This window comes from Rhipicephalus sanguineus, chromosome 11 (genome assembly GCF_013339695.2).
Source record: "Rhipicephalus sanguineus isolate Rsan-2018 chromosome 11, BIME_Rsan_1.4, whole genome shotgun sequence".
NCBI classification, from domain to species: Eukaryota; Metazoa; Arthropoda; class Arachnida; order Ixodida; family Ixodidae; genus Rhipicephalus; species Rhipicephalus sanguineus.
In genome coordinates, this window is record NC_051186.1 from 50,309,423 (window position 1) to 50,333,337 (window position 23,915).

Consider the following 23,915-nt stretch of genomic DNA (forward strand, 5'->3'; position numbering starts at 1 on the left):
GGGGTCGTATAAGCAGGACGTGCACAGATTAGATGCGAAGCGGATATCACTGGAAGGGCTGGCGTCGCCCTGTGCGGTAGCGAAACCCAAAAGACGTCCGAGTGAGTAGCCGCGCTGAGTGCTTCTTCTTCTCTCATTCAATTACAAAAATAAATTGTAGTAATTACGATTAACCTTTCTATTGAGCCTAGTGCCGCCTTGTTGGAGTGCCAGCTTGACAGGACGCTCAGTGTGTGACGTCACGCAGAGTTATCAGTAAATTGCGTGCAGGTTCTCTCGTTATTCATGCAGAGGCCAAAGACGTTCCAGCGGCGTCGTTATCACAATGAAGCATGGTTAACCTGTCACGTGATTGTCTGCCTTGACGTCATCCTAAGCCGCCATGTTGGGGTACCTGTGCGTTAGGAACCTCCGTCCATGACGTCACATGCAAGGTACCAATTAACCTAGTGCCTTCGACTTACTATCTGCTGAAACGCGATTGGAGATAACGCATCATTTCTTCAATAATTCTTCTTCTTCTTATATGCAACCTTGATACAGACGCACGTCGGAGAAACAAGCTGTCATAATCATTAAAGCTTACAATATCGAAGTCCCATGCGACAGCCGCAGAAGCTTCCTTACATCCGAAATTCGTCTTCTTTCGAAATTCGACTTTTTTTTTTTCTCAGGCGCAGAGCTTTCGGAGGCCGTGGCATCCAAAGCCGCCGTGCTGCATATCATAGGCCGATCGGACAATATGCGGCGAACTCTTCTTATCTTCCAACCGGAATCAAGTTACAGAACCCTAGTGGCTATTAATCGATTTACCAAATGACAAGAAGCGCAGTTTCCCGATCATCATTTGCCCTTGGCACTTTCCAATTTTCTGATGCGCAGCGTAAGCTAACCTGGCTCATTAGTATAGCATATTCATTCTGCAACAGTTTACTACTGCACATTGTATCGTTGTCGTTGTTATTATTATTTGTTGTAACAAACTGACACCTAACTAAAGCGTGATACATAAACATGATCGACTGACTGATGACTTATTCCCAATGGCATGTGCTCACGGAAACACGGAGCCAGATAGTCCATAAACGACCGAGTTACTCATCTCAGAAAAAAGTAAAGATGAAAAACGACTAAGCGCGTGACGATCAGTTTCGGACTAGCGGACACTTCACGCGCAGGGAAGAACTAAGCAAACTTTTTTCACACTATCCTTAGCTGGCTCAAAAATAAACGCTTCTCTCGCGTCCGACGCAAAACAGACCATCGCCAGAAGCTTGAATGCTTCGCCGCATCACACTGTTGTCGTGAGGAGAAGCAACACTACAGGATATGCAGAGTGGCTCCTCTACTAAAACGTGCGCGCACGAACACACGCACACAAAAAAACAAACACACACACACACACGACATTCGCGCACATGTACACGAAAGATATTAACTGCTGAATGCTTTCAAGCCATGTTGTAAGATATCTTACACCGTGCTTCAAACTTTTATGGTCCAGTGCTGTGCGCATCGTCTCATAGACAGATATTCAATCACAGTAAAATGTCAATTACTGAAGGCGCTCTTTTAACATCTTCGGCTGTCAAGCTCGCACTCGCTCTACCAGATTATCAAGCTACGGGTTCACGTGTAAACGCCTTCGTGATGTTACCTCAAGTATTTGTACATAATAAGATGTCTGTTAGCCTTACACGTAAGACTAAGTATAGCAAAACGCATAAAACGTCCCGATTGGAACCATTGATTTCCATGATCGGGCACGCACAAAATACAGAAAGCTATCTTCCACAGAAACGTTAGAGTTTTCATTGCGCGCTGATTGAGAGAATCACAACGAAGAAGACAGACGGAGAGAGGTTGACGGGACAAAGCGCAACTTTCAACTGTTTCATTTCACCGTTGTGATTCTTTCAATCAGCGCGTCATCAAAACTTCGATATGAACCAGCTAGCCCCAGTTATTGCTTTAGTGACACAGAAACGTTGACAGCCCCTGTAGGGAACGTGTTATGCAGTGTCCGACTGTGCTACGATAACTTTGTCTGCAGTAGGCATATGCCATCTATAATCAGCAATCGCGCTTCACCGAGGTAGGGCTCCGAAATTTCTCATTGCCTATGTAGAAATAACCAGGCCCCCGGTATTTTTGTCTGTTTTTTTTTGGTTTGTTTATAATCCCTTCTTCTATCGCTACCGTTAGCCCTCCCCCCTTTACTTCGACAGATAAAACGCGCTGCACGGCAGGCACTAAAGAATAAATGAATAAATGAGAAAGAAAAAAAGGGCCACACTGCCCGGTCGGTCCGAAACCCATACAAGCCGTAAAGCACCGGCTATCGCGCGCTGGACCGCCACTCTGGGGACATAACGTTCCTCTTAAAGTAGAACAACACCGAAGGCGGAAAAAAGAAAGAAAAAAAACAAACGAAGAGATTACGAAAAGAGATACGAGAAATTTTTAACGGCAACGCCGGAATAAAAGAAGATAAAAGAAAAGGTCCACCTAAGGCGCAATCTACACCGAAAAACACAAACCGGAAGCATTCGAACACACATCGGAGCGGTCGGTCACCGGACGAGAGGACCATTCACAACCGGACTGGTCCCCTCCGACGGCTATCTCTATTTTCTTTTTTTATTTTTATATCGCGCATTCCTCGGCGTCTTATCGGCGAGCCATCACTTCCTCAATCATTTATTCTGTCCCGACTTTGTATATATACACCCCACACAACTTTTTTTGCGTCTCGTTTCTTTTTGTTTTCTTCTCGAAATCTCCCAGCTCTTAATCTTCACCGTCGCTCCGTTTGATACTTCGTTTTAGCACCGCTGTGTACCATCCCACCGATGTTAATGTATAACAAACTATAAGACAGCTATCCATCCCGGATTTGGTTGACGGCCCAGGACGATTTAGTTTTACACAGTGTGATACACAAAGATCTCCCCTCATCTCTTCCTTTCCTTCTCTCCATGTAACGGGAGTCTGAAGGGTGTTTCGATGAAGCCTATCTTGTGTGTAATGGACACAGGTACGTCGGTGAGGGAAACGCATAGATTGATTTGACAGACGGGTTTCTGGGGCCCTAAAACTTTGTGCTTTGCTACCGGTAATGAATATTGCATCTCTGGCGCGTGGTTGTAGGTGCACGTGATCAGAACGAAGCGCCAACGGCATACGCGTGGTCTGTTCCACATTCGCTTTCGCCGCTGTAGCGTTGTTTCTGGTAACAAGCCGGAGTGATTACGGAAAGGTTGTCACACACGTTCAATTTTTATCTTTCGTCTCGTTATCGAAGCGTCATTATGAATGTACTAATGGGGATAATTATCTTCGATACAATTCGTCACTAAAGCTTCAAAGGTTGATGAAGATACGTAGTAGCTAACGCGTAATGTTTCTTACGTTTTTTTTTTTGTTATGCTAATGACGTTTACATTGAAACGCAATAATGAAGACGTCATTGTTTGCTGCGAGACATCGTCGTCTTTTTAAAAAAAAGAGAGAAAACGTCGTCTACTAGAGAGTTTCGCATGCTTCATAGTAAAGAAAAATTGAGCAAATATGGTAACTTCCACTTTGAAATACACATGTTTTAAGAAAAAATAAATTCTAACTAGCACGTACTACTCCTTCGATGTACTTAACTACCAATCAGTCAACAGTTCATGCAGCTTCCTGGCTCTTCGAATCTACTAGATACTACAGGATTTTCTGAGCGCTCGACTCAGAAGAGGAGTAGTCGGCGCCACGCATTGGCAGCCACCTCCCCTTCTACACATTTAATTTATTTAAAAAGGAAAAAAAAAACACCTGAAAACTGTACGCTCAACTTACTCCTAACATTTGAAGCGTCTAACATAACGAACTGAAAGTGAGGATAGTTGTACACTGGAACTCATCACAGTATACATATAAATAAGTTTATCGACAGAAGTGATCAGGGGTTTCTTTGTATTGCGTAGCGCAACTTTTTTTTTTCCATTTCCACCTGAACAAGCTTGCGGTTCATCGCGAGAAGAATCCCGCTGTCCCGTGTATTGCACCATTTTAAGTTATACAAACATCGCTAGAAGTTCACCTAAAAGACACACGTTATTTTCACGAATAAAGCTCTACAAAGTCTGATACTCTCACGAACAACACGCAGCATATCCCAGGCATCTCAAGCCAGTGGCGCCCTCTGGAGCCTAGAGCGGAAGCTACGGGCACATCGAAGCGCCGGAACACGCGATCGCGTTCCGTAGAAACAAGCGTACCGAGGTAAAAGAGGAAGTGGAGAGGAAAATAGTTCTTGAAAGTTGGACTCACATATTTAAGCATCCATAGCGTTCATGCATTGCTAGGTTACGGTGCTGTTTCAAACCCCCCATGCACGCTGCCCCTTCGTGAGCTACTGCTTTTCCCGCATGACGCGTGCGTTCGGCGAGAAAGCCGAGCCACAATCCGTCAGTAGCACTACGAGAGCAAAACGAGATTTACTGCGTTGTGACGGTTTCTCAGAATACGTCGCTCGCGTTTACATTACAACAGAACATAACAGAGGTGATGGAACCATGATGGCAAGCTTCGGTAATGCTTTAGCGACTATGGTATTCCAGGAGGACGTGGGTTCGATTTCAGGTCATAGCGACTGCCTTGTTTTTGGATTTAGGTGTAGTACGTTGGAGAAACGTACGAGGTTAAAATTAATCTTGAGCACCCAAGTACGGTGCGCCTTATGGTCATATCGTGGTTCTGACACATGAAACCCGAAATTTATTTCCTAACCATTATGGGTCAATCGTTCCACTCATTTTGGTAGACTAAACGCATGCAAAGGCGGGTTATTCGCAATGCGAAAGTCAGAGGCAGAGTGTTGTCTGCGATGAAGAACATTCTGACGCGCGAAATTCAGCTAACACGTATGTCCGGCTCATTCAGAAAAGTATCCATGCATACGGACACAGTGTTTTGCTTAGGCATGTGTGCGGACGCTGGCAAAATCCATGCCGAGAGCTAGTGCGGAAACTTCACGGTGGCGGCGCCAACTTCTGCTATTGTAGCACCTTTTTGGAGTTCATGTATCAATTCACCACGAACAACAAAGACGGATGGTTCTGGTCTACCGGAAACGCAATTTACATATGTCATAAATAATCCTGTAGCGTATGTAGTGCGATAGCATCTGAACAGTCCTGTAGACCGTTTTACTGTAGGAGTTGCTATATTGCTACCGCAGCGCGCGCCGCCTATCAGCTGGCACATTTCACTGGCACGTGTAATCGTGCACTGACGCGGCGCGTCGCGCTTTCTTGCATGTTGACGAGGAATTTTCAAACACACAGTGCACACGCCAGAATTACTCTTAAATCGCACATCTGTCAACGTTACGCAATGCTGCCGTTCTCATTCACGAACATCCGCATATACCAGTAGGAGGAGATGGTGACACGGCACGCTGGTTCGAGACTGCATTACTCCTCCTTAACTGTTTGATTGAAGCGAGAACATTTCGAGAACCATATCAAATGATAAACACAAGCAAACAATCATAGCTGAAATCCCACGCGAGTGATTAGAACCAAGCGGCGCAAGCGCGTGTAATTTAAGTTTCGTGAATGACGTCACAAGGCTGAAGCAAGGTCCACAAAACCTAGCAGCAACATTAAGCCATATCCTTCAGCAGAACAGACTGTTGGGCTAGTTGGTTATCCATGAACACTGAAAGAATAAGCGCTAAAAAATTGACGAGCACAAAAAGGAGAACAGACAAAGGACTGGCGCTTAAGTCATATCGCACGGCTCGACGCCGGTCCCTTTAGCATCTTTCATATAGGATACTATAAGCGCGTACCACCTGCGGGAAACTTAACCAAATTGAAGCGCGCCGGAGCGTCTTTACCGCTTAGCTTTTGCGAGCCCACCGCGACCTTTTGACCAATTGATCTGTCTCCGGGGATACACAACAAGCTTCTTCTTTATCGCAGGTTAGCGAGGTCGGTATACTACAAGCGTCACGTATCGCTAATACTCGCACAGTGAGTGTACGCCACCGCGATATCGCGAACACGACAAGGGCGCAACAAAGGGAACCTTACACACGTGTGCTTCATTTTCATAACTGATACGGAGCACCACACAGGAGCCGGGGTCGATCGAAGCAACTTATGGGAATATGGATCACGCTGCCAGCTCCTTATCGCGTTCGTTATCGGCATTACTTAACCCTCTGAAGTATAGACGTAGAGTATATAAAAACGTTTTGTTAAGGCGGTGAGACTACTCATGCATGAACAAGTCGGCGAAGAAGTTTCGAGATCAATGAAGAAGGTTCGAGATCAATGACCGATCCCATGCGCCAGGAAAAACGCGAATGTCGATGTTCACGGGTCAGACGCGATCGTATAAGCAATTGCGCGTATTTACACGCGCGTTCATCTTCAGACAGTCTCATCTCTGCAAGTCTACAAGTGTGCTTGTACAAACCTTTGATCGACGTCATTACGGCTTCAATGAGTTACAAAGTTTTATTTTCTTTGTCGTTATCTTGGACATGAAAGATAACGCTCGTAGTAGCGGACATTTCGCGCAAGGCACGCAGGTACAAGCACAATATATTGATGGGGTTAATCGAACATGCAGCATAGCATTTGTGCTGTCCCGAAGCTAGTCTATAACGTCTGGAGCGTCACACAATCCTTTAAATATTGTAAAAATAAAAAGAGTGCGTTGCGTAGAAGCTTACAGCTCCTAAGCGACATAAAAATACTCCAATGCATGTCTCGGCACGGGAGATTATATGTGAGAGCTGCGTTCATCGGTACCTCAAGCCAAATATATGTAGCTAAGATAGAAATACCTGCAGTATGCAACGAAGGCGATTGCGTTGCGACGTTCAGCCAGTCAGTGTAAGCGCGGAAGCATGACGCTGATTTCTTCGTTTCACTAACCGCATGAAGTTATACGAATAACAGCCTTTCGTTTCTAATCCTTTGAAAGTTTCGCGCATGTGCATTCGCTGAAATGACGATTTTCCAGGGAGTTCACATGTATTGCAATAATTAACGTATACAGAGCTGGCAGCAAGCGTTCGCCAGTGAAAATAGCCGTCTAACTTCCCGGGTCCATTCGTACGAGCGACACAGTATCACATCTGCAAAATCACGGCAGTGTTGCGCAGAACTCTTTCAAGACAACAGTCACAAGTTTGTGTTCCATGAACGGGCACGAGGAGCGTTCAATCACTAACGCAGATGCCAAGCAGATCCGTGCGCTGCCAAGTGTCAGATGTGTTCAAAGGAGTGAAGTCGAACCGTTCAAGAAGTCGGCGAAAGGGTTTGATAACCCGTTTCAACCGAAAGCTTCGTAACTGTAGGTTTGTTACGAATCGTCCGAGGAGTCAAGCTGGCAATTCTCAGTGCTAGTAAATACTAATCAAACAAAAAGGATAGAGGAACGCAAAAATCCGCAGTGAACAGAAAATGTAAGTATTGGTATCAAGCGAAGACCAACGCTCTTCCAAAAACGACAGTGGGGTGTAATCTCTTATGATAAAGCCTGAGAGTGTTTGAATAAAGCACAAGAAGGTTCTATGCATTACACACATGTATAGTGTATAGGATCGATCGCCGCGTTTTATAATTTTGACGTATACGCATTGACGATGCCCACCACAGCAAGAGACGCGCGTCGTGCGCTTGGTATACGTTTAAAACAGCACGAAATAGCATCCAGAGCCCGAAATAACGCAGCGCCACCTATTCTTTTGTTCTTTTAAAAATGGCAATGGTTAAGCCGTGGTCAGTACAGCAGCTGAATAGACAACCAATTGCCTACGCTTACTGAGGCACAACATTCATGAAATAAGTTGCTTGAGGAGATAGTAGCGTTAGTATTTTCGCCGCAAGTGCGCGCGAAAGACGACAATCACCATATTGCCCATTTGCGATAATGCCGTTGTGCGGAAGTGGCTGACCAGAGGAAGTGAGGATGATGACCAGTGGCTAGTGGATAAGTGACCACTCTTTTCAATGAGCTACTGAGAGAAGCGTTGAAGGAAGAAAGAAAATAGACGGCGCGAGACTACCTGCAATTCAATCCCAAGTGGCGTCCACAACTTCGTATACTGGACATTCACGTCTGGTCAAGAGTTAAAGTGCGAACACCATCTGTTGGCAGTAATCAGAGACCAGAGAAGAGGTCTCACAATTTTCGCGGCATACTTGTGTCAAGCCGATTCCGATCACGTAGCGAATGAAGCGACATGCCGGTCACTTCAATCTGACCAATGACCAGCAGCGGACAACGTCCACCCGAGGGGTCTCAAAGGGCGGGAAAGGTGCCATCCGTAGAAACTAAAAATAAGTCCAGCTTTCCATTCACCTATCATCAAGTTTTTGCGATATCGTGTCAGAAATTGTATTGCCAACTGCTTCTCGACAGTTGCTTGGCTGTCTCAACTAGTAATTAGGAACTTCAAGCCAAGCGCAAGGTGGGAAGGGTAATAGAGTCGAAGTTGTCAATCTGAAACAGCATGTTCTCTTGTCATACTCGAGGCTCATCTGTCACAGGTGAAACTGTGATGCGGAGTGAAACCCGACAAGATGAACTGGAGTGGATTCACTACAGAGACATCACTCGAGAGTGACCAGTGCTCGGTCCGGTGAATCACCTAAACTAACTGCGGTCAATGGACATCAGACTTAGAAAGCAATACCTCGATCGAAAAACAGGCGAGGCTCCGGATTCTGGACAGAGCGAAGACAACACATCGCGAGTGACCACCAGTCGGGTGTACACTGTAACATGCACCATGAAGACAATCAAGCACCGATGTACGAACGCGGCTGATGCATGACCTGGACTAACCGCGGTCAATGGACATCAGCATTAGGGAGCAACACCTTAAAAGACAGGGGAGGTTCGAGATTCTGGACAGAGCGAATACAACGAATCGCGAATGACCATCACGTGGATGTACAGCAAAGTGCGGGACGAAGAGTCAAGCCCCGATGGGCTGACGTCACGACGGTGACGAGCGCTCACCTTTCATGTCAGGTAGCCAGGGCAGGTGTTGAGGCGGCGCGGCGGGGGCGGCATGGCCCGCTGCGGCGCCCTGGAGGGCGGCTAGGTCTCCGTTGACCACGCCGCCTCCGCCGGCAGCGCACGCCGATGTCCACCAGAGGCGGCGGGCAGCCAAAGCGGCCGCCGCTGCCGCCGTCCAGGCCTGGAGGTGCGCCAGCAAGCACGCCGGCTGGGACCCTTCGTCCAGAGTTCGGGGAGCGCGCAGATCGCTCACACCTCCTCCTCGTCCCGCGGCTCCTTTCAACGTCGTCGCAACACACACATCACCGACGACGCCGCCGCCGGACGAGGGCCAGCGGTCAACGCGGCGGCGGTCTTCACGGCTCGCACATCCGGAGACGCCTAGGCCCACAACACTCCTTCCGGTCGACGATGCCAAGTCCGGTGGAGCGAACAGTGTCCCAACGTCCACTTCGTCGGCGAGTCAAAAGAGCGCGCGTCCGGCGCAAGGAGATGACAGGAGAGCAAGTTTTCTGGTAGCACGCGGCCGCGCGAACGGACCCCGGGAGGAGAGCAGCGCGCGTCCGAGCGGGCCGAGTGAGAGACCGCGTGGTTCGCGAGTCGGCGGCGCACAATGCGGGAGAGAGAGGCTCGCGACGGCAGGCCAGCGCGAGCCAGCGCGGAATGACAGCGGGGAGCGGGCGTCGAGCGAGCGGCAGGACAGGGCGGTGCGCGCCGGGCGGCGGGCGAGCGAACGGGCGCTGTCCCTCCGCCTGGTGGCGAGCCGGAGAACCGGCGCTTTTGCCGCCGGCCGCACACACCGACCGGGGGGAGAGTACGGTCCCCCAGCGCGCCCGGTCACCACCACGCAGCCGCCTCGGGGAGCAAGCGGGCGAGAGAGGAGAAGGACCTCGGTGGTGCCCGCGCGCGAACGCCCGGCTACGTGTGGACTCGCCTCCCCCACTCCTTCCCTCCACCGCGGGAACGCTACCGGCGCGCGCGCCCGCGCGCTGCGGGCAGGGCCCGCTACGGCTACCCGCGCGCTACGGCCACCGGCGGCGCAACTCGGCCCCGAGAACACCGAGGAGGGAAGGAGGAAGAGCGGTTGCGAGATGCGGAGGAGAACGGAGGCGAGGAAGGAGCGACGCGCCCCGGCTGGAGTTGCGGAGGGAGCGTCGTGATGGCGAAGAGGAGCGCGACGTCCCTGGTCAATCTCTTCTTCTCTCGCCGTTGAGAGAGGGCGACGAGACAGGGGCCGAACCCCGCGTCCGGGGCGCGGCGGAGGCGCTCTTCGCTTTCCCCGCGGCCCCCGTGAGGGGACAGCGCGCTCTCCTCGCTGAATGCCAGGAGAGGTAAGGGACCGTTTCTTCTTTCTTGTCTACCATCTCGCTTCGGAGCTCCAGCTCTCGCCCCCTCTCCTCTCTGCTTCCTTCTCCTCTGGTTCTCCTCATCGACGCTCGAGTGTTAGGACTCCGGAGGCCCTTCTTTTTCTCGCCGGCCGAACGGGAGTGAAGGTGAGGAGGAAGGGACTGCGCTCTCCTCAGTACGCCGTCGCGTCGCGCGGTTCGGCCCCCGCGCATTTTTGTCTCTGATCCGTAGAGCGTCGGCGCGTCTCTCCGTCAGAGGCGGCAGCGGCGACAGCGCGGCAACAGCAAGCCTCCTATAGTCGCGCTCGTGGCACAAGCGGAGAAATAGAAAGAATCGAGCGCGGAGCGCTTATAACGGAACCGATGCAGTGAACGCTCGTAGGCTCTGCGAGAGAGCGTACTTCTTTTTTCTTTTATCTACGCTCAGCGTGCCTTTCCTGCCAACGAGCCCTTTGACGAAGAGAAGTCGCTGCATCCTCCCTTTGTCTCTTGCCCTTTAGGCTGTGTCGCTTGCGATGCTCTCTCTTTCTTCTTTTCTTCCAACTACACTCGCACGGAGTCCTCTCCGGTGGACCCGGGGCTTTGATGGGCGCTCCGGTCTAATTAGGGTTGCGACGTCTCCTTCGTCCGGCCGCCGTCACGAAGAAACAACAAAAACAAGCGAAGCCAGAGGGCGGTCGCCGTTGATTTTCTCCGCGGCGGCGGTCTCCCTTTTCAAAGACTTCTCGGAAATGCGGCGGCGACCGCCCTCCCCACCCCCCTCCCTCTACCACCTTCGAAGACAGCGTTTGCCTCTCCGCTTCTATTGCTGATTCCGTTGTTCTTGCTGTTTGCATCGCGTCTTCTTCAAGTTGCAGACCTTGCAAGTTTCAGCAACTCGTTGCTGACTGGTTTTACTTTCCAAGTTGACAAGAGGCCTCTCTCTCATCCACTGGCTTCGTTCTCCGTTGGACTAATTTAGATTCACGTCGAAGTGCCTCGCGTTCGTTTCGGTGGACACGACTGGAGTGTCTATCGACCCTGCTATAAAATCTCGCTTGCTGGGATTTCGACTCGAGCTTCTCTAAGACTACACGCCGCCATGGTCATTGGTGAACTCTTTTCAGGGCGGCGTTCTTGGTAATGCAAGGACTCCGAGACGGGCGTTACCGTGTTGACAGTTGGACCCCCTTGCTTGTATCGTCGTTAGAGCATGTCCTCGCTCGCGGTCTGGGTTCTGATCTAGCTGCTTCCACGAAACCGCCATCCAAGATTTGTCGCTCCCAAGATGGCGGCAGAGTATCCCGAATTCGTGCTCCTCCAGTTCAAGTGGACCACCCTCTTTTTCGACACATTCGTTGAGGAGAGGCATGTGGAAAATATCAAGGCACGCATTGTACTCGAAACGAAGTCACTGAATGCAAGCATTCTGTTCTCCTGACTTGTACGTTTCGTCCTAGCAAGTAGGGAAGCCTTGTGGCCATTTCGGCGGAGCAGTATGCTGACTCCTTATTTGTTTTTTTTTTTTTTTTTCAATTAAATATGTTTGTGTAGACGTTCACGCCTAGGTGTGGGTCCGGCTACTCCTTTCCTCTTACACAATAGTTTTCATCCTGAAGCTATCAATAACCGTAATACTGAACAAAATCGACAATCCTTCTTTTCAAAGTTGTGTTTCATATCAAACAGCAATAGCAATACAGAAGGTGTTCCACCACACGGTGTTTGTGAGTTAGTTACCTGCATGTAATCCGTGCTACCCAAGTTTACGTGAAAACCAAGTCGGTCAAAGCCAAGTAAAGCACCTCCGTCCTGCAATCAATAATCTCCATAGCAACACAATGTAACACTGGTCGGCACTCCTTGATCATGTACTTGGCCCTTGCCTAGTGTACTAGGTCCTTGCGTCCTTCATCGTCACCAACATCAAATGGCGTCATCAGCATCGTCGTATATGAGCCCGTGGATGATAGAAATAGAATATGTGGCGTTCGATTTACTGGTGAATGACAACAGAGTATATTTTTGCCCTAGAGTCAGTCCGCTGATGACAAGTCCTATATTTAAGTGAAAAGAAAAACGCTAAGACGACAACAACACCATACAAAACGTTGCAGTATGACTTCGCATTCAAGTAACGCACGTCGCCGGACACAACAAGAAGCCCAACGAGCTGGCAGCAAGCATTTTCTTTCTTTCTTTTTTTTTCTACTAAGGCCGGACCGTTGAGGAAACAAGCGCTCGTATACGTACAGGAGACCAAGGACTGGCGACGTCCGCTAATTCTATTGTTCGCCGCAGGACACAGCGGCGGTGCTAATAAAGGGACGACGCCTTGAAATCGACGTCCGAGCCGACGCGTACATGGTTTCTGCGACCGAGGACACTGAAGGCTACGAAGCTCTATCGAAATAAAGATATATACAAAAAAAAATCAAAGAAGGTCGTGTCGTTTCGAAGTGGCTACAGGCACTGGCAGCGATAGCGAGGAATTGCGATATCGCACGAAATGCAAGGCTAAATAAGGCAGGGGTTGCTGGGGTTGCTGCCTCGAAGAAGAGAAGACCACTCTCCGAAACGTCGGCTCCGGCGACACCTCGTGTTCAAGGGCTTTCCATCAGTATAAGGCTATAGTAACTTAAAGGGACACTAAAAGAGAAAAACGATTTATCTCGTAATAGTAAATTACTCTTTCACAATACCGAAATCAGCATGCTTGCCGCGAGAAGACGCTTGGTAAGTAAGAAAAAGCGCAAAAAAAAAAATGCGGGTGTCGACGACGCCTTGAAGTTCCCCCCACTAGTCCTCGTGACGTCAGAGATTTTGACGGCGTTTACTGGGGTCTACGTAGTTCCTAATCGGTAAAAACGAAGTACATTGTCTTCTGAGGAAGCCAGATTCTTGACGTACCGAGTTTGAGGAAACTTCGTTGAGCCAATGTGTCCAAAATACGAAAACAAAAAAGCGCTTTGAAATCCGTGATGTCACCATCGGAGATTTCGGTGGAGACTTTAAAAATGAAACGTCTGACATTGATTTCCCCATCCATTAATAAACCGATGGTGGTGAAATTAACGACACTAGCGTTTTTTTTTTTTCATAGTAGGATTTATCAGTCTAAACTAATTTACATTTTAAATGCGAAGCATTTCTTAGCGAACCTCAAGCACTTTGGGCGTTTCTCTATCTATCTATCTATCTGTCTATCTATCTATCTAGCCGCCTACGTCTGGGCGCTCTCCTGGTCGCCTCCGTAACTTCTAATATACCAAAGTTGGCATAGCAGGGGATCAGTTCATAGTTCAGATCAGATCATAGCAGGGTTAACATAATTCACTGGTCATGACATGAATAACGCAAAATACCTGTCGCGTACGTCATGAAATCCTTTCTCTGCCACGTGTGGTACATACCCGCATACCACAATTTATGTTATGCGGGTATGTGCCACAGGTGATACAATGTCTCAACCAACACAGTAAACGCGAACACACACATTGACACGCAAGGAAAGTGACAATAATAATAATTGTTGGGGTTTTATGCCCAAAAACCATGATATGATCATAAGAGACGCCGTAAAGAAGGGCTCCGAAATTTTGACCATCTGGTATTATTTAACGTGCACCGAGATCGCACAGTACACGGGCATCTAGCATTTTGCATCCATCGAAATGCGACCGCCGCGGCCGGGATCGAACCCGCGACCTTCGGGTCAGCAGCCAAGCACCGTAACCGCTACACCACCGTGGCGGACACAAGGAAAGTGAGGAAGCTGAAGACAGAACACCCCTGGAAGACGCTCAACTACCATGTACTCGTTCACGTGGTCGGCAACGTGGACCACGTCGATTACGCAAAAACCGGGGTCATTGCTTCCTACAATAAATCTGCCGAGAGAAGCAGGCCTCTCATCATTACCGGTGACTTCAACATTGATTTATCAAGACCCAACAACGCCTGGTCTTTATACTGCGTGAAAGACGGCTTGAATGTGGACAGGGCATCAAAAGACCTCGCTGCCACGTGCAGGACAGGAGGCGTCATAGATCATTTCATTGTAAAAGTCATCCAGGATTTCCACCAGCTGTGCTATACCTCGCACTTCACTACACTTATACCCCTCGTAGCCACGATCATGAACGGATCCGATTAACAAGTCCGGTCCAGCTGCTATTGTTCACTGATCACGGTGATGATGACCTTGTTCAAGAACTGTCAAGAACCCCTTCTACCCATACACACGGGTTCGTGAAACGTGCTTGCGTCCTCCGTCATAACGGACTAGTATAAGCCTAACAACTGCAACGCAACTGTAATAACTGCAACGTACGTGCAGTGCGCCTGCGTGTGCCACCCGGCTGTGTGTATATCGAGGGGAACTTTCCTGAATGAAGCTTAGTTGCGAGTAACGCCTGTCCTGTGCATCTGTGTTGCTTCTTTGTCTTCCTCGGATTCGCGCTATCCAGTATTGAAGAATATAAGCACTACATATCAGCTTACCGCGTCTGGTGTTGGTAACACCCATGTAGCTGTTGGCATCGTTACGCAACTGTAAAGAACTGGTTATATAATACATATGCGACTCTTCAGCATATGAGTGTGCGTATACCACTTCCACATTTCTCTAGCGTCATTCCGTAACGTTTCGCTCAACATGAAAAATTATGCCACAGTCACCATCCCGCGCATGCTTCGCATAACATCGATTCCCACGGTGCGTGGGATCTGCCGAATTTTTTATTTTTTTGCTTTAGTGTCCATTTAAGTTACAAGCCTTATATTTCATACAGGCACGTAGCCAGGATTTTTTCTTCGGGGGGGGGGGGGGGGCAGGGCCTAATTATTCGAAAGAAACTCTTTTCATGGTAAAAAGAAAAAAAGTTGCCCGGTAATATAAAAGGCTGGACGAATTTCGGGGGGGGGGGGCGCCCCCCCCCCCTTGCCTACGTGCCTGATTTCATACGTCATCTGATCCCGTCACCTTAAGCATCGCGCAATAGGCGCAGCTAGAACGTTTACGGATCCTAACCTTACAAAAACATATTGAGACAATCTGTAGACTGTCTAAACCCATGTTTAGACAGTCTATAGACTGTCTAAATCTATTTTTGTAAGGGATATATAGTAGGCTTACGCGGAACGGCAATACCGTAGTGTACACAGTAGGGCATCACCGGCACACCTAAGTGTCCCGACGGCCCGCAGTGGTACCTCAGCAGGCAAGGTGTTCCCTACTGATACGGTTAGCTTTCCGCAGAGGGGTAGAGCGTTACTACGTTTTCCAACAGGAAAAAACAATGCGAACGGTTTCATTATGAAGGCGCACACAAATCTAAGTGATGGAGACGAAAAACCGACGACAAAATGAGCAACGGAAACAGACTGAAGAAGAATAAGCAGGTTTAAAACTTATACGGTAGGAAAAGAACACGATGCAGGTTTGCGACGAGTTGCCGAGAGAACGAGAAAATGCGAGTACGGCGGGTGGGGGGTGGGAGGAGAGAGGAGAGGAGGCAAAGAGTGGAGAGAGAGAGTGAGAGGCCGCGCAGTGCGGCTCGCGCTCGATTGTGATGTAAATGAGTTTTCTCCCAGTCGACGACGTCTTGCTCTTCTGCCGCCCGTGCTTCTGCGTGCCGTTGCTGTTCTTGTTGTAGTTGATGTTACTTACACGTGTGTTCGTCACCCGCGACGCGACCGGTCGTCATCATCGGCGTTGTCGACATTTGCGGACGCGGAAGCGACGACTTGCGCGACGATCGCGGAAGGAAGGAAGGACGTGAGGAAGAAGAAACAAGGACAGAAAAATAACGACCGAGGTTCGAATTGTGCGCGTGCCTCTTGATGAAGCGAAAGTTTGCGGCGCATACTCTCTCCTTCTCTCCCTTTATCCGTCCTCTTTACCTCTGTCCAGCGAAGGGTAGCAAACCGGATGTGGCGATTTAGTTGACCTCCCTGCCGGTCTCAATTGATCTATCTATCTATCTATCTATCTATCTATCTATCTATCTATCTATCTATCTATCTATCTATCTATCTATCTATCTATCTATCTATCTATCTATCTACTGCACGGGCCGGATTTTACGGCCCGGGCCCGGCCCGGGCCCGTTTTATGAAGCTCGAGCCCAGCCCGGACCCGTGGTTCCAAGCGCGGGCCCGGCCCGGGCCCGGGCGTACATAACCGAACTCAGCCCGAGCCCGGCCCGTGGTTCCACGCCCGGGCCCGGCCCGGGCCCGGGCGTACTTGACCGTACCCAGCCCGAGCCCGGCCCGGGCCCGTCGTTCCAAGCCCGGGCCCGGCCCGGGCCCGGGCGTTCATCACTAAACTAATCCAGGGCGCGCTTGTTCATGACCAGACCCGACCCGGGCCCGCTAGAGGATATTAGTTGTTGATGATGATTATTAATGATACCGTGCGCTTTGTAGCGGGTGATCGGACGGAAAATCCGGTGTGTACATGCATCGAAATGTTGCTTTGCCTGCGGTGGTAGCTCAGCGGTTAATCTGTTTCGCTGTTAAGTCCTAGGACGCGGGTGCGATTCCCGCGGCCACGGCGGCCGCAATTTGATGGGGGCGAAATGCAAGAACACCCGTCTATATACTTATCTTTAGGTGCACGTTAGAGAACTCATGGTGGTCGAAATTAATCCGGTGCCACTACGGCCTGCCTCGTAATCATATCGTGGTTTTGGCACGTAATACGAAGGAATATAAATAAAATGTACCGTATGTGTCAACCTAGAATAAAAGACCGAAATCTTCATTCCTCCCATGGTAACAACCGTGATCTGGCCCATTGTTAGTGCTGTTAATATATATATATATATATATATATATATATATATATATACGTGATCTGGCGTGTTTATAAGGAAACCCACCACGATGTACTTGTTACTTTGACAAAGTCTGGTCCAGCAGACGAAACGTTAGTGAAAATGTACAGTGCCAATCTATATCTATACTGGTGAAAAAAAAATAGCACTTCAACTGTTTTTCTATTTTTATTGCTAAGCTTTACTAAGAGCCAGCTCTTTGCACGTGTCACTTCAGCTTGGCACAGTATACCTTAGACCATGCAATGCATAACGTTCGCGTGTGCTCGAAGGCCCGACTTACCGAGTCCGGCCCGGCCCGCAGCCTCAAGCCCAGGCCCGGCCCAGGCCCGCGGCTTCAAGCCCGGGCCCGGCCCGGGCGCGGCTCAGGCCCGCGGCTTCAAGCCCGGGCCCGGCCCGGGCCCGCACTTTCACGCCCCGGCCAAGCCCGTTCCCGCCGAAACACGCTTCGGACGGGCCGGGCCCGTGCAGTGCTCTAATCTATCTATCTATCTATCTATCTATCTATCTATCTATCTATCTATCTATCTATCTATCTATCTATCTATCTATCTATCTATCTATCTATCTATCTATCTATCTATCTATCTATCTATCTATCTGTCTGTCTGTCTGTCTGTCTGTCTGTCTGTCTGTCTGTCTGTCTGTCTGTCTGTCTGTCTGTCTGTCTGTCTGTCTGTCTGTCTGTCTGTCTGTCTGTCTGTCTGTCTGTCTGTCTGTCCTGCGCTGGACGAAACATATATATCTCGACGCCTGACGGCATCAGCCGTAATTAAAGGTAACGCAACTGCAGCATTTCTTAGTGTTCCAAAAACGTAACTAACAATTAGCGTGAAAAAAAATCTAACGCTTGGCCTCATCTGTTTCTTGTGCCATGAACCACTTGATTCGCGCTCACATTTTAAAATTGTAAGAACAAAGATCGAGCAGCATTGAAGGAACACACCACACACGAAGTAAAGGAGACCGCAGCTGTGGTCATGCGGTACAGAATTCGCATCCAATGCCAGAGGTGTACTGGGTTCGACTTCCAGTGCCTCTGGGAACCGTACGGTTACGGTTTCTTTAGAGCGCTATAGGTGTAATGCGTGGGCACTTATATTGAGAAGGTGACCTCCCCTCACCACTCTCTTCTACCTATCCCCCTCACTCCTCTCCCCCCCCCCCCCCCACCTCTCCCCGCGGTTTTGCGCTGTGCGGTTTTGCGCTGTTGCAAAGATTAACGTCTTCCGTAACCTCAAACCACTATCAATGAGGCAACGTGCTATACATATGATCGAATCACTCAGATAACTACACAGCATGCACGAACTTTCCGTCTAGCGTCACAAAGCTTCGCTCCAAGGTCCGTCGGTTTGGTACCACCTTAACGCATAACCGACTACACACCTCACCCAGTTAATATATAACCACAATCTGATTCCAGCGCAAACGCTTGCGCGCTTTTCCCGAACCACACAAGCGAACGTGTAGTACATTATACGAAGGCCCAATTCTTCGCTCGACAAAGCAAGCGAGGGAGATACATTGTACCCAGATTAACATCGACACCACGGAAGACTCGGTTGGCATAGCGAGGAGTGCGGATAGTAATTCCCGAGATCGAATCGAATGCGCATCGAACAGCGCCAGAAACGAATCGAGCATTCGAGTAGTTTTCCAATAGCGAACGGCCATTTTCACAAACAACGTAAAAATGAAGTCCCTATCTCATAGCATTCAGTAAGAGAGGAAGCGTTTGTTATTACATTACGCCACGGATTTCGGTTTCTTAATAAACCATTAAGCTCTACCGACGAGTGCAAGCCGATTCTGTAATGTTGGGTTCACGTATGATTCGACTGCCGCACGAATTCTCTCAGCAAGGGTTCGCACTGGACGCCTTGCATTAAACAATACTAATCGTTGGGGTTTAATGTCCCAAAACCGCGATATGATTATGAGGGAAGCCGTAGGCTCCGGAAATTTCGACCACCTAGGGTTCGTTAACGTGCACCTAAATCTAAGTACACGGGCCTCAAGCACTTTCGCCTCCATAAAAAATGCGGCCTCCGCAGCCGGGATTCGATCCCGCGACCTTCGGGTCAGCAGTCGAGTGTCATAACCACTAGACCACCGTGAAGCCTTGCTTCACTGCTTGCCATCTTCGAAGTTTCTCATAAAAGACTGCTCCTCGGTGCGGTACAAGGAAAGTAGCACCGAACGCAGAGCACAGCAAGCAAATTAAAATATTATGCAGCTCTCAACGAAGGAGCCAATTAATTAAAGTATGGCATCATTACGTGATAAAAACAAGGTTCGTGATTATGAGGCAAGCGGGACGGAGATGGTGTACTCTACGTCGATATATAGGCCACCTGAGGATTCCTACGCGCTTTAGCGCCCGACGTACGGGAGAATTCTCGCATTCTGCCGTCCTTGTCGGAATACAGGACTCAAACCTGCGACCTTGCGCTTTACAAAGCTACACCACACATAAGCACCAACTGTTTACTGCGGTGCAGTGTCCAAAAAAGACGCTAAATAGAAAAACGAGCAAGCACTTTTTCAAGGATCTGGGTCTCGGCCCTTTTGACTATACATTTCTACGAAACTTTTACACAAAGAAACGTTTATACAGATCAATAGCATTGACGCTGTCGGCGTGCAGTTTTTTTTTTTTTTTTTTTAGCTCGCGGCCAAGCAAGGAAGGAAAGACGACTGCTTTGTTTCGCTTATTTTGGTTCAGCCTATTCAGCCTCCTATAAATAGCCCATAGATACGTCACCACGCGCGTAAGCATCTCTAATCCTTTCATAACTCGAAAGAAACCAACCTAACTGAGAGCAACCAACCAGGTCAGCTGAGGGGAAGAAACAGATATCCTTCGTGCGAGCCGTTAAAGGCCGTCTCATAAACACCAGCGCAAAAAGCTCAGCGGTCTCAATACCATCTCAATCCACGGTATTCGAACAAAGCAAATATGCCCCTCTAGCATAAAGAAGAAGGAAAGAAAGAACAAAGAAAGCGACAAAGAAAAAAAGTCCTCGCGGGCGCGACGCTACAGTTAAGGCTGGATAGAAGAAGACCTTCGAAGACGCTATCAGTCGAGACCACAACAGCAACGCGAAAAGTCCTTTCTCGGTTTCCCGTCAGCCTCGCTTGCATGCGTATACACTCCGAACACGCAGACTATTCCTCCAACACTATACGGCCGCGCATTGAGTGCGCAAGCGAGAATGCGGAGAGATTAAAAGAGCGACGAACGCGAGAAGGGGGTGACTATCTGGACCAGCTAAAGGTTATAATGCTTTCCGTTCTAACGGAACAGAGCGCGCGGTGTAGGAGACTTTACAGTTTCCACACACACGCACGCGCCTTACTGCCTTACTGGCATGAGAGAGCGCGCGCGATTGCACCGAGCGGGAGCGCTGCAATCGTAATCTCGGTCTTGCGATCTGTATAGTATATACGCTCGCCTTCGCCTTCCTATGCGATAAAACCGCTTTTACTTTTAGGCGGTGGCTGCGGCAACCGCTAAGAGGGTTCATCGGTGTCGTTGCGTGCGCTCGGTGCATAACGGTGGCTGGCGTTGCAGATAACGAGGAAAGAGTGAGAGTGAAGGCGACACGAATCTGATAACAGGTGTCCCGGATCACCGTTATCTCTGTCGAAGCGAACATCGGGATGGACGAGAGATGATACGCGCGGAGGAGAGGTGTATAGAGGGTGACTATGGTGGTGTCTATGGGTGATATCAGCTACGGTGGGTGGGCAATGCGTCTTCTTCTACGCTACTATCAAAGCTGGAGAAAGGGGGAGGGGGGTTGATGCGAACGACAGGAAAGGAGGCAAGGTGGCGGTTCAAGGTAAGCGCTGCTCTATAGCTCACACACAACCAACCCTTAAATCTTGTGGAATCCAACGGGTGCGCGCGTGGCGGCGATGTTGCACCATTTCCGACGAGGTCTCGCGCGAGACCAGACCGGGACCAATTCCCTCTCTCGCTTTTTCCTTTGAATCCTCTCCCCGATCCCGGTCGTGCGTGCCTTGATTATTGTTCGCGCTATGCGTTCGTTCGTTTCTGGCTTTTGTCTTATCGCCGAGCGCAGCCGCTCTTAATTCTCTCAGTTGGTAGTGGTGGTGTGCCGGTCGGTTTTCGAGAGAAAGCTAGCGAAGAAGCCGCAAGCGGCGTTTGCCGCGCGCGGTTGCGCGCTTCGACGAGCGAACCATGCAGCGAGGAGGTCGCGGGCACCGCTGTATGTGCCTCGGCGGCGTGATGGTATGCGATGCGTGAAGGTGTGCGCGTTTTCGTATACGACAGCCTTGATTCGCCAGTTCGCTTCTTCGTCTTCTTCTTCTTCGTGACACGTGTGCATGTGTGCGTACGAGTGTGTGTGTATACCGGGTCGGAGACGAGTGGCGACGCTCCCGAGGAATCGTCAAGGTCTACGAATGCACGGGTACAGCTGAGAATGCATGCAAACATGTTTTAAGCTAGAGATCCTACCCTATAAAGAGGGAAAGTCTCGCAAAGCACGTGAATGTATTTATTTACTGTATTTACCCGCATAACCCAGGCCCTATTTAGCACTGGCTACTTGGCTAGCCGCTGTTATAACACCGGCATTGTCTTCAATCAATCTCAATACACTACAAAACAAGACAAAACAAAAATCGCACAATCGGTGATGTATTGCCTAAGACGACTCGAAGGCGAAAGCCATATTCTTTTTCCTTTTATTCTCAGCCTATTGTATTGACATCCCCCCCCCCCCCCATCACCACCTCTGAAAGCTTCCTACACCCAACGTAGTTTTACAATGCCTCCGAGATATGAGGAATTGGAGCCTCTCTGCACCTCACGTGGTTTATGCAGGGCCTCCGGGATCAGCCTCCCTTTGACAAAGCGACGATGTCATGCGATGACGACATAATGTGACATCGTGATGTCGGCACTAAATTTGGCGGCCTGTGACGCCTGATGACGTCATATGGTGATGTCATCACATGACGATGATTTTTTCGCATCACGTCGACGGTGACTTGTCGCGTTTGATAAGGCAATCTAAGGCTTTCGCATTAACATGAAGTTGTTTGTAAGCGCTCTGCCCGTATAGAAGTGCGAACTCCGCCAGGAATCGAACCTGCGTCCTCGTGACCAGCGGGAACGTCGTAGCCTCTAAGCCAACGCGGCTAGTAATTATACTACGGTACAACCGTGAATGGCGGAAGTACTACGCATATATTGAACGTTGCTTCAGGAAGTGAAGCGGAATCAACTGGACATTATACTTCAAGAAGGGCATTCGGCAAAGGTCAGCAGTCACGCTTGCAAGTGTGTAAATTGTTGTTCGACGTAACTGGCCACCCACGATGTAATCTCGAATGCGCCGCGGTCCAATTTCACGCGGCAAAAAAAAAAAGAAAAAAAACAAGAAAGCTACTCTCAGCTGCCTTAACCACCGTCTAACAGCATCTCTCGACGCTTTAAATCAGGAGGTCAGGCATACGATGACCGAGGAATCAAGATCACACTTGCGTATGCGTTTGAACTGCCAACTTGTTTACAAGATTAAGAATACTAAACAGCTAGAGAAGAAATGTAAACAGCAACCAGAAAGGACGGTGTTTTCACGTTGGGGGCGGATAGGAGGAAATAAATCATCATTGTTGAAGGGTCAGCGATAGTGGACACGGGGTGCAAGAAAGAAAACACAACAAGAACTCAGTAGTCTACAAAGCTGAGAGCGTAAACGTGTTGTGCAGACAGAAATGTGCTTCATTCTTCGACGTGCACAGGACTAATTATTGCTTATTTTCGTTTTCCGAGTGGTGACTGTAGTTTGACTTGCAGCGTAATGTAATGGTGCTGAACTGGCACTGCTACTTTGAGTGGTGACTGTAAATGTACTGGTGAGTGTACTGCCACTGGTGTATTGAGTAGGTGGAATTGGTGTAGTCAGGGCGGGAAGGGTGTTGAAGCGTGTTGAAGCCCACCCGATCCCCCTCCCGGAATTTTTTTTTTTTTTTTGAATTTGCATGTACCACGCGCCCGTATACAAACGCAAATCACTTGCCCCCATTTTCCCGACAGGCAATGGCTCCCGAATTTATTTCAATGTAAAGAGGAAGACCGTTCATGATGATGACAATTTTATGTTGAGTTGATAACGCGTTCGCAGAGTTACGCATACCCTAGTTATATGCCCCTACAGTCACTATAAATAAGCGTGCTCATGGTCCTACATGCACATATCTTACAAAATTAAGCGTACAGTTTTCAAGTGCATCTCAACAAAATCTTAGGACAATTCTGTACCAGGATGGAAACACAACACAATCTCACAATCTCTAATCTCTGTAGCGAGTTCTGCGAGTGTGCAGCCCGTTCTTCCTTCGCTTTCACTTTCCAGCACAAGCCTCTGTAATAGCTCTTCCTCATTTTATGTTTTTTTTTTTTCTGTCGTGCTGTTGCAGCTCTACTCTCGGCTGTATTTCATACGCGGCCCGTCCGTTCCACTGCCGACGAGTATGTGCGTACGTGTAAGTATATGTATGTTTGTGTATATATAACGTGAGCCACGCACAAACACGCGCACTTTGGCGGGGTCCGCGTTGTGTCGGCGAAGAAGAAGACGAGGCAAAAATTACGGGGTGGCCGGAGAATCGCGCGTGTCACGAGTTGTGGCACGCGCCCGCTACTATAGCTCAGCGAGTTTGGATGGACGGGTGAGAG

General features: G+C 49.1%; 1 protein-coding gene across 2 annotated transcripts in view; it reads right to left on the minus strand.

Moving 5' to 3' along the window:
• Positions 1–23,915, minus strand: part of LOC119374311 (B-cell lymphoma/leukemia 11B) — a 581,879-nt gene that overhangs the window by 128,934 nt on the left and 429,030 nt on the right. The window contains exon 1 of one of the 2 annotated variants that reach the window (XM_037644387.2): positions 9,034–10,145. The exons of the other annotated variant lie outside the window; for it this stretch is intronic. Coding sequence (XP_037500315.1) covers positions 9,034–9,040 — 7 coding nt within the window. The 5' untranslated portion in view covers positions 9,041–10,145. Of the gene's footprint in view, positions 1–9,033; positions 10,146–23,915 lie in introns of those variants that run through there. 2 annotated transcript variants of the gene reach the window in all.